General features: G+C 41.8%; 1 protein-coding gene across 1 annotated transcript in view; it reads left to right on the top strand.

Moving 5' to 3' along the window:
- The window catches only part of DCDC2 (doublecortin domain containing 2), a 160,804-nt gene that overhangs the window by 58,738 nt on the left and 85,117 nt on the right, over positions 1–16,949 (top strand). Inside the window, exon 7 of the mRNA XM_060023561.2 lies at positions 6,655–6,817. Within this exon, the coding sequence (XP_059879544.1) occupies positions 6,655–6,817 (163 nt within the window). The remainder of the gene's footprint in view (positions 1–6,654; positions 6,818–16,949) is intronic.

Genomic DNA, 16,949 nt, shown 5'->3' with positions numbered 1-16,949 from the left:
AACAATATGCAAGAAGGTAAAAGGAGAACTTAGATATGTGTGTCAGGAAAAGACCTCTTTGAGGAAGTGGCCTTTTAAGACTCCAAGTTATATTTTGAGATGAATTTCCATCTCATACACAGCAAAGACTCAAAATTATATTGCCATGCTATGACTTAGAAAAAGACATTGATAGCAGAGTCTACCTCTCTTTCCACAATGCATGCTCCCTAAGCATTCTGTAGATTCATCCATCCATTCATCTGCTCATCCAGCCGTCCATCCAACGTGTGTTTAGTGAGCACTTACTGAGTGCCAGGAATTGCTCCAAGCAACTGGCATAGATTAATGAACAGACAGACAAGGTTTCAGACCTCAAGGAACTTTTGTTCTAGTGCCTGTATCTGTGTGGGAGTAGGGAGGGTGGAAGAATGGGGTAGACAGACTATCAATCTCTAAACACATATAGGGACTTCCCTGGTGGTTCAGTGGTAAAGAATCCGCCTTCCAATGCAGGGGATGCGGGTTCGATCCCTGTTCGGGGAGCTAGGATCCCGCATGCCGCGGGTCAACCAAGCCGGCGCGCCACAACTACTGAGCTCGCACGCCTCAACTAGAGCCCGTGTGCCGCAAACTACAGAGCCCACGTGCCCTGGGGCCTGGGCGCCACAACTAGAGAAGAGAAAACCCGCATGCCACAACAAGAGAGAAACCCGCAGGCCGCAACAAAGAGCTCACGCGCCGCAACAAAAGATCCCGCGTGCCTCAACGAAGATCCTGTGAGCTGCAACTAAGACCCGACACAGCCAAAAATAAATAAATAATAAACAAATATATAAACAATTTCAGATGGTGATAAGTGCTATGAGGACAATAAAATGCGGGCACTAATTAGGACACTAATTGATATAAGATTCTCTGAGATTGGCACCTTAATGTGCCAATGTATGTAAAGGAGCCAGTCACACAAGGTGGGTGCAGGAGAAACAGTCACAAGGGCCCTTGGTAAAAAGCTTGGCATAAAGGAGTGGGGCAGAAAGAAGGCTGGAGTGGTCTGCGATTAAATTGGAGGGGCGGGCAGGGCCCGATCGTGTAGGCCATGCATGGAGTTTGGATTTTATTCCTTACCAGGACACCGTTTGAGGGATACAAGTAGAGAGTGGTATCATTTGATTTGCAGGTTTTTTTTTTTTTTTGTGGTACGCGGGCCTCTCACCATTGTGGCCTCTCCCGCTGCGGAGCAGAGGCTCCGGACGCACAGGCTCAGTGGCCATGGCTCACGGGCCCAGCCACTCCGCGGCATGTGGGATCCTCCCGGACCAGGGCACGAACCCGTGTACCCTGCATCGGCAGGCGGACTCTCAACCACTGCGCTACCAGGGAAGCCCTGATTTGCAGTTTTAAGGGATCATTCTGGCTGTGTTGTCTACAGAGAAGGGGGGCGGGGCAAGAACAGAAGCAGGAGGCAGTGGGACGGCTGGCATCCAGGTGAGTGATGCAGGTGACTTGGACAGGAGGCAGCAGAGCAGAGGGACATCTATCCTATTTCTTCTTGGAGCGTATTGTAATTGCTGTCACTGATTGACCCGTTCATCTAATAACTGTTTATTGAGTCCATATTATGTCCCGAGCACTGTTTTAGCGCTTGTGGGGAAGGGGAGACAGAGATTCCAGAGAAAACTGTAAATGTATGAAGCTGCTATTCTGGAGGAGGAAAAAGACAAACAAATACACGTGTGATATTAATCAGGGATAAGCCTGAAGAGAAATGCGTGAGGATATGGAAAGAGAAAGTGAGAGAGGGCACAGTATCCTTTGGGTGGCCAGGGTGGGCCTCCTTTAGGAGGTTATATTTAGCCAAGGGGAGTAACCCGCCGGGCACACAGTAGGTTCTCAGGAAACCCGTCTAGTGGATGTGTGAGTGAGTGCTGTGAGCCGCACAGAGAGGATATTCTATGTCAGGCGTTCCAAAAGCACAAACTTGGTTTTTAAGAGAAGGATCAATTTGCTCCTTTCCTTTAGTTAATTGGTTCCCTGGAGAATGTACGTGTTTTTAAGATCGTTAACCACTTGGCACTGAGTGGGGCTGTGAGTGAATGGGACTATAGGCGAGCAGGCTTAAGACTTTCGGAACTACTGTCCAATCAAAGGGAAGGCATCTCCGAACCCGTGATGCAAATCAAAGGGGACACAACTGGATTTTTAGGAAATCATTTCTCCACACTGCCTTCTAGGAATAGCTGTATTGCAGCATGAAGGAGAGTGTGAGTGGGGGCCTGATAGAACTTCAAACAAAAAAGGAGAGAGAGAGAGAAAGCTGCCATAGTTTGCATAGAGGACCCTGCTGTGCAGGGGTGATGTGTCCGCGAGGCCCCACCCTTGTGGTAGGGAGTGTGGGTAACAGGGCTGGGGGGTTCAGGGGGGTCCACCAGACCCTTTCAAAACAGCCAGGGAATGCCAGAAGTTACCCCTGTTCAGACTGGGGAGTCACAGAGATGAGCACATTAAGAATAATTTTACCTTGTGATTCTAGCCTTGAAAACAAAAGGAATCCTCTGAAGTCCTATTAAGTTTGAAAAATTAACCCACCGGCGGGAGGCTGTTCTCTAGCTGCGAGGTCTCACCACACGGAATCCAAGCACCCTCTAGTGGAAGAGATGTAAAATCAGGGACGTATTTGAAAGAGCCAAAGACGACGTTAAATTGTCTTTAGTTGTCCTTATTACCATGCGGCTGATGTATCTTGTGATCAGTAATGTACAGGTTCAAATATTGTAATTGCTAAGGTTTTGGTAAGAAAATGGCATGATCAGAGTCACGGTGAAGCAAGGTCAATTACAAATGCTTCCCAAATTCCATTTTGCCCTTTGGGAAACGGGGTCCAATTTGGATAAAAGGGTTTCTCACACTTCCCATCACTAGATGCGCAGTGAGAGAAATGCCAGCCTAAGTCTGGGTCTGGTCCCTTGCTCAGAAGGTCTCCTGGGTGCATCGCTGAAATACACACACTGTGAAGGCTGCTGTGTGTGGCAAATCCGTCACAAAATTATTTTAAACTTGATGCTTTATGGCCCATAAGTCTTTGACACATGTTCATGGGGGCTGAAAATGAGTCTACCTTGATAATGAAAGAAACCTGAGTTGATTGGATCTTGTTGGAAAGAGCCTAGGGAATTACTGAAAAAAATCCCAGTTTCAGTAGAGTGAGGGGTGATCAAAGGGCTCTTTGTAGTTTTTTGTTTGTTTGGGCCAGAGGTTTTCTATTCCTATCAGATATTTTGGTATGTGTGTGTGGCAAAGGCAGGACAGTGGTTGAAGTGTCACGTGGGGTCTAGTTTTCACATGGGACACGCTGTAAAATTTGGCTGCTTCTTGATTTCTTCTACTTTGGGAAAAAGTCATCATCTGTTACTTCCAGGTAGCTTTTTTAGGGAACCATTCTGTATAATAGCTGTTTCTAGTGTCTTGGGTATTAGGAAGGTTCAGTGTAGCGGAAAAATCAGACCTGGGTAAACTTGAGAAAGTTAATTCCTTTATCTGTAAAATAGTGATAATAATACCTGTCTATACATTTGGTAAATATTTGGGGTTATGAGTATCAAGCACACAAGAGGTACTTAGTAATATTGTCTTATCAACTATCATAGCTCTTATGAGATGGCAGAACTCCCCTATTCCCTATGCCCCACAAATAGCAATGACTATCCATGTATCCAGGTTACGAGTCACATGCAGAAGTCTCAGAAAAGAAAGGAAAACCCATCTCTCCATTCCTTTGCCCTTCCCTTTCTCTATAACTTATTTACATATTATCTATAATTTATATAATTAACTATATAAATGAGTATATATAATTTATATTATATAATTTATTTATATCTTTGTGTTCATTATATATCTATTTCTTTTTTTAGATGAATCAATATTTTCTTTTTCTAATTTTTATTTTATATTGCAGTATTGTTGATTTATAATGTTGTATTAGTTTCAGGTGTACAGCAAAGTGATTCAATTATACATATACATATGTCTATTCTTTTTCAGATTCTTTTCCCATTTAGGTTATTACAGAATATTGAGTAGAGTTCCCTGTGCTATACGACATGTTTTCTTTTTTAAAAAGAAAAGCATTTAAATTCTTTCCCGTCTTCAAATTGCAAGACAGTTCTTCCTTTTTACTCAGTTTAATTCAGTTCTTACTCACCAAGTGCCTGGCAGTTAGTCATTAATCAATATTTGATTGCATGAGTGTCAATCACCAAAGCCATGCCTCATATAGTTATTGGAATCAACTAGTCTTTCTTCATGCTCCCAAATCGCCCTTTTGAGTGTCCCTAATAGCGGTGTAGTAAATCAGAACTTCCTGTATATTCAACAACAGAGTTGATTTTTTTTTTTTTTTGCCGTACGTGGGCCTCTCACTGTTGCGGCCTCTCCCGTTGCGGAGCACAGGCTCCGGACCCGCAGGCCCAGCGGCCGTGGATCACGGGCCTAGCTGCTCCACGGCATGTGGGATCTTCCCAGACCGGGGCACGAACCCGTGTCCCCTGCATCGGCAGGCGGACTCTTAACCACTGTGCCACCAGGGAAGCCCTGATTTTTAAAATTATATGAATCCCCAGACACTCCAGGATGGGGCATCTGCTTCTCCCTTGTTTTACCCCTTTGTGAATAAGAGTTTTCCCAGAGAGTGGTAAAAAACCATTATGCTGAGATCCAGAGTTTCTCATTCTTTAAGTTTCATTTCAGTCCTTGAAAGTTCAACAGCATCTCTGAACATTCTAGTAGGCTTGCTAGAAGGGTTACTCCTCTCATTCAAGGTTTTTAAAGTTTTAGAATCTTGGGACGAATAGACTTGTTTGCAAATAGACTAGAATGTGAGACCTGGGCGTTGGTTTCTTCTCACATGATGGTTTTGGAATCTCTTCTATAATCACATTAGCCATTTTTCCTGCCTGAAAGTTTATGGCCTTGTGAAGAAGAATCATTAAAGAAAAGGAAAGAAAAAAACCCAACTCTGGTTGCAGTTAATGCAATAATTAAATGGAAACTGTATGTTTAAATTACATTTGGAATAGGAAATTAAATTATGCAAAAAAAGTGTTATAGGTTTGGACAAGTTTTCATAATGTTAATAAATTTATGCATAATTCATTTTCTTGTAGGCTATGACAAAATAGCATAAATAACTTCATTTGTAAGGCTGTGAATTTTTCTATTCTTAATTGGGTGATAGCTAAAACTATTTAAATGCTTCTGGATGACTGAATATATAAATGTTTAAAATGGGCAGTTATAGTAGGTTTCTAGGCAGATTTGTTTGTTTAATATTGCTACACTTATTTTCAGATACTAGCATACTACAGATGTTGCATAAAGATTGCACCCAATATTGTGTGAGTTTGGTGTGATTTTTAAGAAAAAGATATTAACTCTCTGCTCTTGAAGGAAGCACTCTGATAGTCTTTGAACAAAACTACATGCCAGGCACTGTACTCATTACTTTATAAACGTTACCATTTCATCCTAATGATGGACCTCACGGCAGGCACATCGACCCCATTCAATTGATAAGGATTCAGGCTCAAAGAAGGTAGGAGTTAGTTACCACAAGGTCCCATAGGTGGTTAGTGGCAGTGCAGTGGCCCTGACATGGGTATTTTGGGTCTCTAAAACGTGCATTCTTTCTACTACCTGCAGCCTCACGCCTTACACACTCAGGTAAGTGTAGCATCTGAGCGTCTGAAGGCCAAGGCTGTCTTGTTAGGAGGGTGCTTCTCGCAATGGCCAAGCAGTGGCTGAGTATCAGCACAGCTGTTCCTTGGGTACAGTAGCCACCACTGTAGTGATTCTGTGTGGCTCCCCAGGAGCTGTATATGGGCCAGTGACAGGAGCCACTGAACTCAACCTCACCTTCGTGCTGAGAAGCTCACTTTGCAGATGCAAGGTCTTCGTTTCGAGAGGCACACGGGAATCAGAGGCAACCACCAAAAGTGTGATCATTGGGGGCCGCCTTGCAGGAATGAAGGGCATGTGGTCTTGAGCTGCTTGTGTCTGTGTTGCTCTGGGTTTGTGATTCATAGAGACCATGGCAGTCACCAACAGATGAGTCAATATCAGAGGATTTCTACAAGCACAGTGCTTGTATGATGATACCGATACACTCACAGTGACGACCAGTTAAGAAGGTATTTCTAGATTAACTGATCAAACGGGTTTGTCATTATTCCTCATCCAATTGCTGGCTGCTGATTCTTCTGAAAGGTGCAGGAGGGAGAGGAAGGTTAAGACAGCGGACCTGCTCTGCTCCTTGCTGGCTGGCTGACCTTGGGCAGACTTAACCACTAAGCCTCATTTGCTTGTGTATATAATGGGGTGATAACAGTACCTGTCTCTCAGGTTATGAGGACTGAGTGAGACAATTTCATAGAACACCTGGTACAATTAAGTACTCAACTATTGTCAAGTGCTATTATTTTTATTCTCCTTCCTCTGATAGACCCTTCCTCTGTCACCAAGAAGAGTTAACGTAGGTAGTGGACAGCAGCAGAATCAGTACAATACCCCCATCTCCCGCCCCTGCCCTTTTTACCACTAGTTAGTGACTTGTACTGAATACTAATCGCTTAGGGAGTTCATCAGCCGATAGTAAGGGTCTAATCTTTTGCCATGTAGGGAAATGATCGCCAATCTAAGTCAACAGTCGGATCCAGCGACAACTCATCTCCTCAGCCTCCAAAGAGGAAAGGGAAAAAAGAAGATGTGAATTCAGAAAAACCCACGAAAGGGAAACAGAATGTAAAGTTAAAGAGTTCGCCGCAAACAATTCCAAACAGTGGTAAGTTTGTTGTTATTATATTGTTATTATCGATTATCATTATCTTAAGGCTGTGATACAATTTTAATTTGTAAATAGATCCATTTGTTTTCCTGGGCCTACAGAAAAGACTCCTTATTGTCCTATATGAGAGTTTTCAAAGAAGACTTTCTGCGTGTGAGAGATGCTGCTGTTTTTCATGCTTAATTTCTATTTGTAATTAGAGATTCTGCTACGAGGACATGTGCTTTTTAAATTTTTTATCAAAAAAAATTTTTTTGGCTGCTTTGGGTCTTTGTTGCTGCGCATGGACTTTCTCTAGTTGTGGCGAGCGGGGGCTACTCTTCGTTGCGGTGCGTGGGCTTCTCATTGCAGTGGCTTCTCTTGTTGTAGAGCGCAGGCTCTAGGCGCACAGTCTTCAGTAGTTGTGGCATATGGGCTCAGTAGTTGTGGCTTGTGGGCTCTAGAGCACAGGCTCAGTAGTTGTGGCAAATGGGTTTAGTTGCTCCGCGGCATGTGGGATATTCCTGGATCAGGGATCGAACCCGTGTCCCCTGCATTGGCAGGCGGATTCTTAACCACTGCACCACCAGGGAAGTCCCAAGGACACGTGTTTTGAGGTAAAATATGTCTTGAGTGGTCGTATTGGAAAAGGTAACTTTTACCATCCTGTGTTCCAGCTAAAAGGGCTCGATTAACATTTTTGCCAACCACTGTTGATCTCTCTTATTTGTGTATATACAACCCTTGTTCACATTCATTACGAATTGCTTTTAGTCACAGATCACTTTTTCCAAAAAGATATTTCACCGATTTTACTGATATCCAAGAGAACACACACACACACACAACTTTACCAATAAACAATATGTACCAAGTTAGTTACGTGTCTTGCATGACCAGGCGAGAGATGGTATAAAATAATTTAAAACATTTTGCATTACTACAAGATTTCAAGGTAAAAGTGTGATAAACTAAGGGTGAGTGCCAAAAGAATTGTGAACTTTTCATGTTAGTTTTTTGTGAAGACAAGCTCTTTTCGGCTTCACTCGGAGCATGGTCTCAGTGGGGCGAGCGCACAAGGGTGGAGTGATGCTGTGGGCCGGGGGCTGGCTGGGACAAGGCTGGAGGAGTGACGGCTTCTCCCTCCCCCTGGGATCCACTTACCCCCACTGGAAGACATGCCAGGCTGCCCTGGAAAGGATGAATGGGATCAAGTTTCAGATTCATGGCCAGAGCTTGGCTTCCAGCTGGGAGCTCCAGCTCACTTCAAAGTCCACATGAAGTGTCACATTAGAATTACAGCTCAAGTGGGCTTCACAGCTGAGGAGACACCATGAACTTGTGTGAGTGTTTAGAAGATGCTGCTCAGATGATTAAAGTTTCAGAAGAAAAATGTGTGAGACTAAGTTAAAAGAACAGGTGAAATGGAAGGAGCCAATTCCATAGAGAAGAAAGTGGAGGGGTTTTAAAATCTTCAGAGATTTAAATGGTGGAGATTAGCTGGAAGTTGAGAATCCTAGATTCTTGTCCCAGTTCTGCTCTCGACTTCGGGCAAGTCACTTAACTTCTTTTAGCCCCGTTAGCATTCTTCAACATGTGGGCTCATATTAAGACTTATCTTCAAAGTTTTGCTTTTGCCTTTAAGTCTGTGCAATCCTTTCTGGTGACTCTGAAACAGGGAGGCCAGTAAAATGCAGTCAAAGGATGTTTATTGAATGCTTGTTGTATGGTAGGCACCAAAGGAAAAAGCTAGGCTGGAAAAGCATGCCATGCCATGAGCATTAAAAATAATAGAGGGTTGGGACTAACCTGGTGGTCCAGTGGTTAAGACTCAGCGTTCCCAATGCAGGAGACCTGGGTTTGATCCCTGGTCAGGGAACTAGGTCCCGCATGCCACAACGAAGACCCAGTGCAGCCAAATAAATAAATAAATATTAAAAAAAAAGAATAGAGGGTTTATTTTAATCAGTGTATACTAGATTGTGAAACTCCCAAGGCCGTGAGCTGTGTCTTACTGTTTTTTTTGTTTTCAGTCCCCAACAATTAGCACAGGTCTGACAGATGAGACGCTTAATAAATATTGATGGATGAATGATGGAAGTTACAAAATAGATAAGTCTCTGTAATACTTTAAAACCCACTAAGAAACAGGACTCATGTTAAACTCTTCATGAATTATTTTTGATTAAAGGCTCTTATAAAGTGCTACTTTTTTATTTTCTGCAAGGCTCTTACTAGCTTATGAAAATACCAACTCCTACTTCCAATATATTTTTTGAAAGTCTTTAGTTAGATTCAGTAGTTGTCCCTCAAAAGAAAGGGGACCATCATCTCTTCAGGTGATTTCATTCGTGGAAACTTGGGAACACAAGAAGCTGAATCAGCATTTCCGTGTTTCACAGGAAAGTAAACTTTATTAAAAAGTTGAATTATCAGTGTTTTTTAAAAAATTTTTATTAGAGTATAGTTGATTTACAATGTTGCATTAGTTTCTGCTGTACAGCAAAGTTTATCAGTTATACATATACATATATCCACTCTTTTTACTTACTTTTTTTTCTCTATTTCTTTTTGAATTTTATTTTATTTTTTATACAGCAGGTTCTTATTGGTTATCTATTTTATACATAATAGTGTATGTATGTCAATTGCAATCTCCCAATTCATCCCACCCCCCCATCAGTGTTTTTGTTTTTATAGAAATTCACAAATAGTTTTCAACAATAGTTGTATCTGTGGGGGTCAAAGTAACAAAAACATGTTGACCACGGAAACAAGTCACATTTTTAAAGTGCTAAGAAAAGGTAGAAGCCCTCAGCTGTTCTTACTGTGTCTTTAGAGAATCCTGCAGTTGTTTTAATTGTCCATGTTAAGTGTACATTTTGCAATCTAGTTTTATAATGTGCAGATGATAGGTTTTTCACTGCTGTATCTCAGTGTTAACATAGAACTACGGCTGCTGTCTTTCACATGAAGGTTTGGGGAATTTTTTTTTTTTCCCCAGTAAGAGGCTTATACCACAGATCTAGAAGCATATATAAGAGTTTAGACGAAGCATTTTGTATCTTTTCATCTTGATGGAGAGAACATATGACCTGGAAAATGAATCTTGGCTTCCAAAAACAATTTTCCCAGGGAAAATGAAAACAAGGTTTTGTGTAGTTTATGAGATTAAATCATCACTTGATAAGTTTATTAGCTTAAATCCCTACTTTTGAAAATTGAGCTATTTCTCCTTATCAGATCTCCCTCCAGATGTCTTTGGCTATAGAAATTTTCTGTGTTATGTTGTCAAAAGTATCTGTCTTTATCTCTCTCTCTTTTTTATTACTCCTTTAGCCTCCATATTCATTTATTATTGCAGTTGCTTTTTGCTTTAATGACATCTGTTTTAGTAATTAGAACCAAGTGCGCGATTTTGGACATTCATGCCTCCAGAGGGCTCTTATTCCTTAGAAAGGGAAAAGCAATAAGGACTTGAAGCAAAATGAAAGGGAAGGTGTATGGTGAGTCAGTGAATCAAAAGTGCAAGAATTTAATAGTGTATTGCACATTTGAAAGTTGCTGAGAGTAGAGCTTAAAAGATATTACAAGAAAAAGCGTTTTGTAACCATGTGTGGGGACAGATGTTGACTAGACTTACTGTGGTAATCATTTCTCAATATATACAAATATGGCATAAAAAATGCAAGAATTTGATTATAGAGATGAAACAGTCTTTGCTGCTTAAAAATATTAAAAATTTGGAATTAAGTAATGTATTCAATTTTATTTCTAAGTGTTAAATTTTAAGAGTTAGGATGCATATCGATGATTCCTTTCTAGCGTATGTTAAATTGTGCAAATTTTTGACCAGTGTTCTTTAGTGTTCTCACGTTAATTGGAAAAAAGGAGACTTTGTAGGCTATCTTGATTTTTATCATTACGATTGTAGTCATACATTTATCCTTTTATTTTACTGCTGATATTTACTGATACTCTGATATCTAATGCTTCATGAGTGAGCAGTGCTGATAACAGTCTGTAGATGGCAACCTGGGTCTAATTTTATTTCTTTTTCTTGTTTCTTCTTTTTTTCCGACTCAGTTTCTCTCTGTAATAATAAAGCTTAATAATTCAAGCAGAGCAGTGACATATTTCTTCAGGGAAACAAATCCCATTTTCTTTTGGTAGCCAAGATGCAAAGTAAGATTGGTTGGTGATTGATGAAGTTGGGCGTGAAATGCATTTTTAGTGCTGCATTTAAATGCCAGCTTAACTGACCAGCGTATGTTTTCCTTGCACTTTCCACCTGAGTGGTGCCTTGAGATAGGTTTTAGAGGCTGTTACCTAGCTATTCTCTCCTCTCTGAGCAAAGCTGTAATGATGATTGCTTTGAAATATTGTATAGTGTTTTAGGATTGATTGTATTCGTTGATATTTTAAATAATTTTTTACATGAAAAAAAATTAGTGTTTTTTAGACCCCTTGGAACACAGGAAGTATAGTGGGTTTAGGGCTCCTTAGAATATTGGGAAATCTGTAGAGAAAATATCCCGGTCTGTTATCGCTATGGTTTATGCGGTATTGATAATTATAAATACTTTTTAAAAGCAGAGTATTAAAATGTAAGCAAAGACAAGACCTGTTTTCTCTTCAAACCTGAGCCCCTTGCAGTGAAAGGGCAGAGTCCTAACCACTGGACCGCCAGTGAATTCCCAAGACTTGTTTTATTTTGAAGGATGTGATTCTCTTTCTGTTTCCATGTGTGGGCGTGCACGTGTGCACACACGGATTAGTACCCTTGATGCAGTTCCTAGCTTGCTCCCAGTATCGTTCACTGATTGTTTCCAAGGAACGTGTGATGTTTAGACTCCTGATTAATGATAGGGAGCAGATGCAGTGCCGGGAATGGGTGTCTGAATATTATGACCTTGCTGGGTGACTGCCCTTGGGCAGTCATGCTCTTGAATTTTTCTAATGGCTACAAACTGCACATGGTTTGCTGCGTCGCCCCAAGCATGAAGCACTACTGCGGTCCATCCTCAGAGGGACATGGACACTTGAGCTTCTTTGGTTCAGCTGATGAGCCAGCTCAGGCACTTGCACGGTTCGCAGTCCCAAGAGACTCAAGATAAAAACAGGAAGCATGTTTTCCAAATGTGCTCTCCCAAGTCTCACCCACTAAGGATGTCCTGTACCGGAGGAAAGTATGTAAGAAGGCACCAAGATGACTTCACAAAGCAGGGTCTTAGTAATCCCTTGAGGTTTTATTGTGCTATTCAAATTCTAGTAATAAAAATTAGTTTAGGAATACAGGCATACTTTGGAGCAATTGTGGGTTTTGTTGCAGACTGCCACAATGACGCAAATAACACAATAAAGCAAGTCACACAAATATTTTGATTTCTCAGTGCATATAAAAGTTATGTTTACATTATACTGTGGTCTGCTAAGGGTGCAATACCATTATGTCTAAAAAAATCCAGTGTATATGCCTTAATTAAAAAATACTTTATTGTCGAAAAAATGCTAACCATCGTCTGACAACGCAGGGTTGCCACTGACCTTCAATCTGTAAAAAGTGCAGTATCTGCAAAGCACGGTAAAATGAGGTACGCCTGTATATACTCTCACTTTCAGCTGGGATATTGAGAAATTAGAGGCTGGCTGAATACCAGTAAGATGTTTATATCAGGTTGAGAGGAGTAAGAACCTAGCCCTTTCTAGAAAAGATCCTGTTCATATCCTGCCCTCTTACACACTTTGTACATTGGATGGAGCAGCACTGTGAGAAAGGCATTCTTTTCCAGCTGATGTCAGGTTGAGGCAGTAAACTTCTCTTGGGGGCTATTTTTCATGTAGCTGAGGGTTGGGATGTGAAGATACTCTTTGTTTTCAGAAGGAGAAGTGTGTGAGCTGTTGAATTGTGTAGATATTTCCAAACCTTTGGAAGATTTTACTGCAGAAATTTGTTTTAAGTAGGTATTTTGGTAATTGCATCACATTTTCCGTACAAGTAGCCCGTACAGTTCTATCTAACCCATAACGCGTCTTAATTCTGGCTTTGTACTCGTGGCGCCATGGAGGTAGCTGCAGCGTACCGTAATGCTCCTGGTGGGAAATGATCTAGAAGTTCCATATTGAATGCCAGGAACTCGCGTTACCCTGGTGCCCAGGGATGCAGAGCTGCCCCAGGTCAAATTCTTGGTGTCGGCCAGAGTCTTGAGGTTGGGGATCCCATGGGGTTTGGGTCTGAGGAGAAAGGCAGAGGTTGAGGGGCTGGACCTGGAATTATAGGGGTGGGGACACTGAGGTCCAGACTGAGGTTCTTGTAGCAGTTGATCCTCTGAAAGAGAATGATGTATGGAGTGTCTCATCTTGATTTTTTTCCCCTGCCTTGAGGCTTTGGCTTGCCAAACTCCCTTTTCATAGATGCTGCCTATTACTTCTAAGTAGCTCCTCTCTCCTTCCGTGCCCATCAAGGACCCAGACAAATTTCACGGCATTCCCTTGATTCCGCTGCCTCTGAAGTTAGCTCTGAACTTCTCTGTTACCTTATCATAGAGAAATGTGGATCCAAACCAATGGGGAGTTTCTGAAGTGTAGTTCTTCTACTTTTCAGGGAGAAACTAAAATTGGGTTACCCGGGCCGGGCGTTTCATCATAGGTTCTGAAGTAGGGCCCAGACCTAGACTTGGTTCGGGAGGGGTCTGATATCAGGAATGTCTGTGAGATGCTGATGGTGGGAGGTGACAGTGTGACAGGAAGAAGTAGCCGTGGAATTTACTACCCTTCCGCCCTCCCCAACTTCCTCTTCCTATTGCCAGCCCTGTGGTGAAATAAAACGAGGATGGGGACTTGGTCCATTAGACTATCAGCAGCTCCTCGGCCATTATTCACACGTGATACACAGACAAGCACCCAGCAGAGTATCCTGCTCAGAGTAGCACTCAGTGTTGAGTGTGTATGTGTGTGTGTGTGTGTGTAGGTCCATTATGCCTACATTTGTGGTGACAATTGAAATTAAGGGTGACAAATTCCAAACACTGGGTAATGGTACGATTCTGATACTTTAGATGCTTTAGAACATCTCAACTATGGATTTTAATCTGATATTTTATAGGCCTCATCTACAAATCCTCAGAATTAGGTAAAGAGCATTTCCCTAGTTTTACAAAAGGGGGAAAAAGAGGAGAAACCAGTTTTCCCAGAGTCAAAGGGTATATCAATGGCTAATGATTTCTAGAAATTGCCATGCTGGCCTACACTGGCTAAGAGGTGACAACCTCATGCAGTTGTAGGGCACTGATGCCAGGAGTCCAGGGGAGGGAGGCTTTCGTGTGTAAGTGCTTCGACCTGTCTTCCTTTAGTGAAGAGTGTTGACATATCACAGTCCATGCTGACTTATCTGAGAGATTTTGAGGAGTTCCGTTTTTCCCTGTTCCATTTTTCAGGATTTCATATTCTCTTTGTAAATGAGAATGGTTGATTTGAGCTCTTTTTGTTTTGTAGGTGGTAGGAGTTATTATTACTAGCAAGGAGATTTTCCTCTTCCGCAATGTGGCATAATAATGGGTCTTTAGTATATACCAGGCTGGGATGAGTCTTCAGCAACCAAACCTACTTTTTTCAGGGTTTGGGAACCTTGAAGAAGGTGGATATTTTTGAGGTTGACCTTTAGTTTATTTATCAAATGGCCAAATCCCATTTTTTAATAGTTATTTGAATATCCTAGGACTTAAGCTCTTGCATCCCAAGCCCGTCACTGCGTCTGAATTTCCTTCCCCTTCCCTTAGACTTATGAACCCACCCTCTTTTCTAGAACACCACTTTCATTTCTTCAATAAACATTTACTGAGCACTTACTATGTACCACACTTTGCTAATCGGTGGGGCAACTCCATTTTCTCTCTTGTATACTAATAGCTTAGCACTTACACATTTACTTCGGGTAATTGTAATTATATCTTTATCAAGACATTTTCCTCGAGGAAGAAGAAAAATTTCCTTCTCCATTTCCATGACCAAACTCTATTTACTGCGCATAAATACCAAATGTGTTTATGTTGTGAGCGTGGACAATTTGTTCCTCCTTGGTACTAAGTCATCTCCTAGGGCTCCATGTCAATTTTGCCTATTTAGAAAGTAGCAGCACAGTACCCGAGAACAAGGCCATTTCTGCCTAAATGTGTTTAATACGGTGTCTGGCAGAATTACTACTACTACTTGGTACTACCAGACAGGGGAGAGGTATTTCTCCACTCATATAATGTGCTGTGACTCCTTTGTACACTGTGGCTATTTTTTCTATGAACTCTACTTTTATTCTTCTCAGTTATCCTAGTTGTTCTTGAAAAAAGATATAATCTTTATTGCAAATCACCATGCAGCATGCTATCACAATGGGGATAAAGATAAAGAGAAAATATGTATAGAGTACTTTTGAGCTTTGTTGGTTTAAAGCTATCCATTTATTCTTAATTTATACAAGTAGATGATAATACCAAATTGTTTCTGTGAAGTTGGGCAAGGTTTCATTCCCTTAAAAATGCCATAATAAAAACCACGTTTCACTGAGTACTCTGGCCTGTCCCACACTCAGGCTGAACAAGCTTCTGTGGCCAGAGAAAGGCCTAGGGCAGAGACTCGGGAACTTGAGGCAGGAAGGCCTGGGAGTGTATGGGAACTGTCCAGCGAAGCTGCCCTAGACCTCTGGGTTGGGCTACGAGGTTATGGGCAGGACATCAGAGGAGGATTTCTTGGAAATAGGGGAATCTAGAAGGCCTGTTGTAGACAAGGAGAGAAATGATGGTGGACTTGATAGCCTTTGGCAGTGGGATAGAGAGGAGAGGACAAATTTGAGAAGTACGTAGGAGATAGGCAATACGACCTGAGACCATCTGGGAAGGTGGGAGAGAGTCAGTGGGATCCAAGGGGACACTGAGTATTTGGCCTGGGTAACAAGGGGGATGGTTGGTGTCAGTAACTCTCAGGGAATGTGCTCAGGAGGAGAGAAAGGCTGTACCCGGTGAGTTAGAGGGACCTACCTGGCATTTGGTGGAGGTGTGCATGGATCAGCTGGAAAGGGAAAGACTCCCCTTGCAGATGGAGATCTGGGGGTCATCAGCCAATAGGTGAGGGCTGAAGCCAAGGTAAAGGAGAAGATGTCCAGGAAGGACCCACAGATTGAGAAGAGAAGGGCCAAACCTGACTCTTAAGGAGCAAGTACAGGAAGAGGACATGAAGAAGTAGAAATGAAAAACCTTTGGTTAGCACCTGTACCTCTAATTACCTCACTTGTTTCATGGAACAAACACTGAGGAGTAGGTATTATTCCTAAGTGGAAATCATATTATTCATAAATGGAAATCATAATTTCCATTTTACAGAGCCAAAGACCAAAGTGCAGAAAGGTTTAGTGTCTTGCAGTCTTCAGCAAGCCAGAAGGCATTCAATAAATGACAGCGATTTCTTTCCAAGGTATCACAGCCTGTGAACAAGGTCCTTTGCCCCCAAGTTTAGAGTTTTCCCCATGATTAGAGTTTTCCCTAATCAGACTTTACAGTTGCCTACAGCCTAAATGTGTTGGAGTGATTCCGTTTCTATTTTATATAAAGCTAAGGCCATATTAACACATATATATGGAATCTAGAAAAATGGTACGGATGAACCAGTTTGTAAGGTGGAAATAGAGACACAGATGTAGAGAACAAACATATGGACACCACGGGGGGGGAAACAAGGGAGGGGGTGGTGGTGGTGGTGGGATGAACTGGGAGATTGGGATTGACATATATACACTAATATGTATAAAATAGATAACTAATAAGAAAAAAATCTACCTACAGGGCCGCGATGTTATATAAATTTAAGAAATAAATTCATTTATAAGACAAAAAAAGCCACCACCACCACCAACAACAAAAAGCTAAGGCCAAATGCAAGGCACTGAACTCACATCAGCGCAATGATCTTCCTCCAGACATTGTCCCTAGCGCAGTGTTATAAACCTTGTGTGCACAGCAGCAGGAAAGGTAAAAATGCATTAACATCTCAGATCAAAAACAGAGGCAGAGTCATTCTGTAGAGAAATTGAACACCAAAAAATCATAGCAAGAAAATTGATTTAAACTGTACTTAGTGAGGGATTCGAAGGAAATGATAGTTC

This window comes from Delphinus delphis, chromosome 10 (genome assembly GCF_949987515.2).
Source record: "Delphinus delphis chromosome 10, mDelDel1.2, whole genome shotgun sequence".
Lineage (NCBI taxonomy): Eukaryota > Metazoa > Chordata > Mammalia > Artiodactyla > Delphinidae > Delphinus > Delphinus delphis.
The sequence above is the reverse complement of the archived record's forward strand: the minus strand, read 5'-3'. Positions and strand labels throughout refer to the sequence as shown.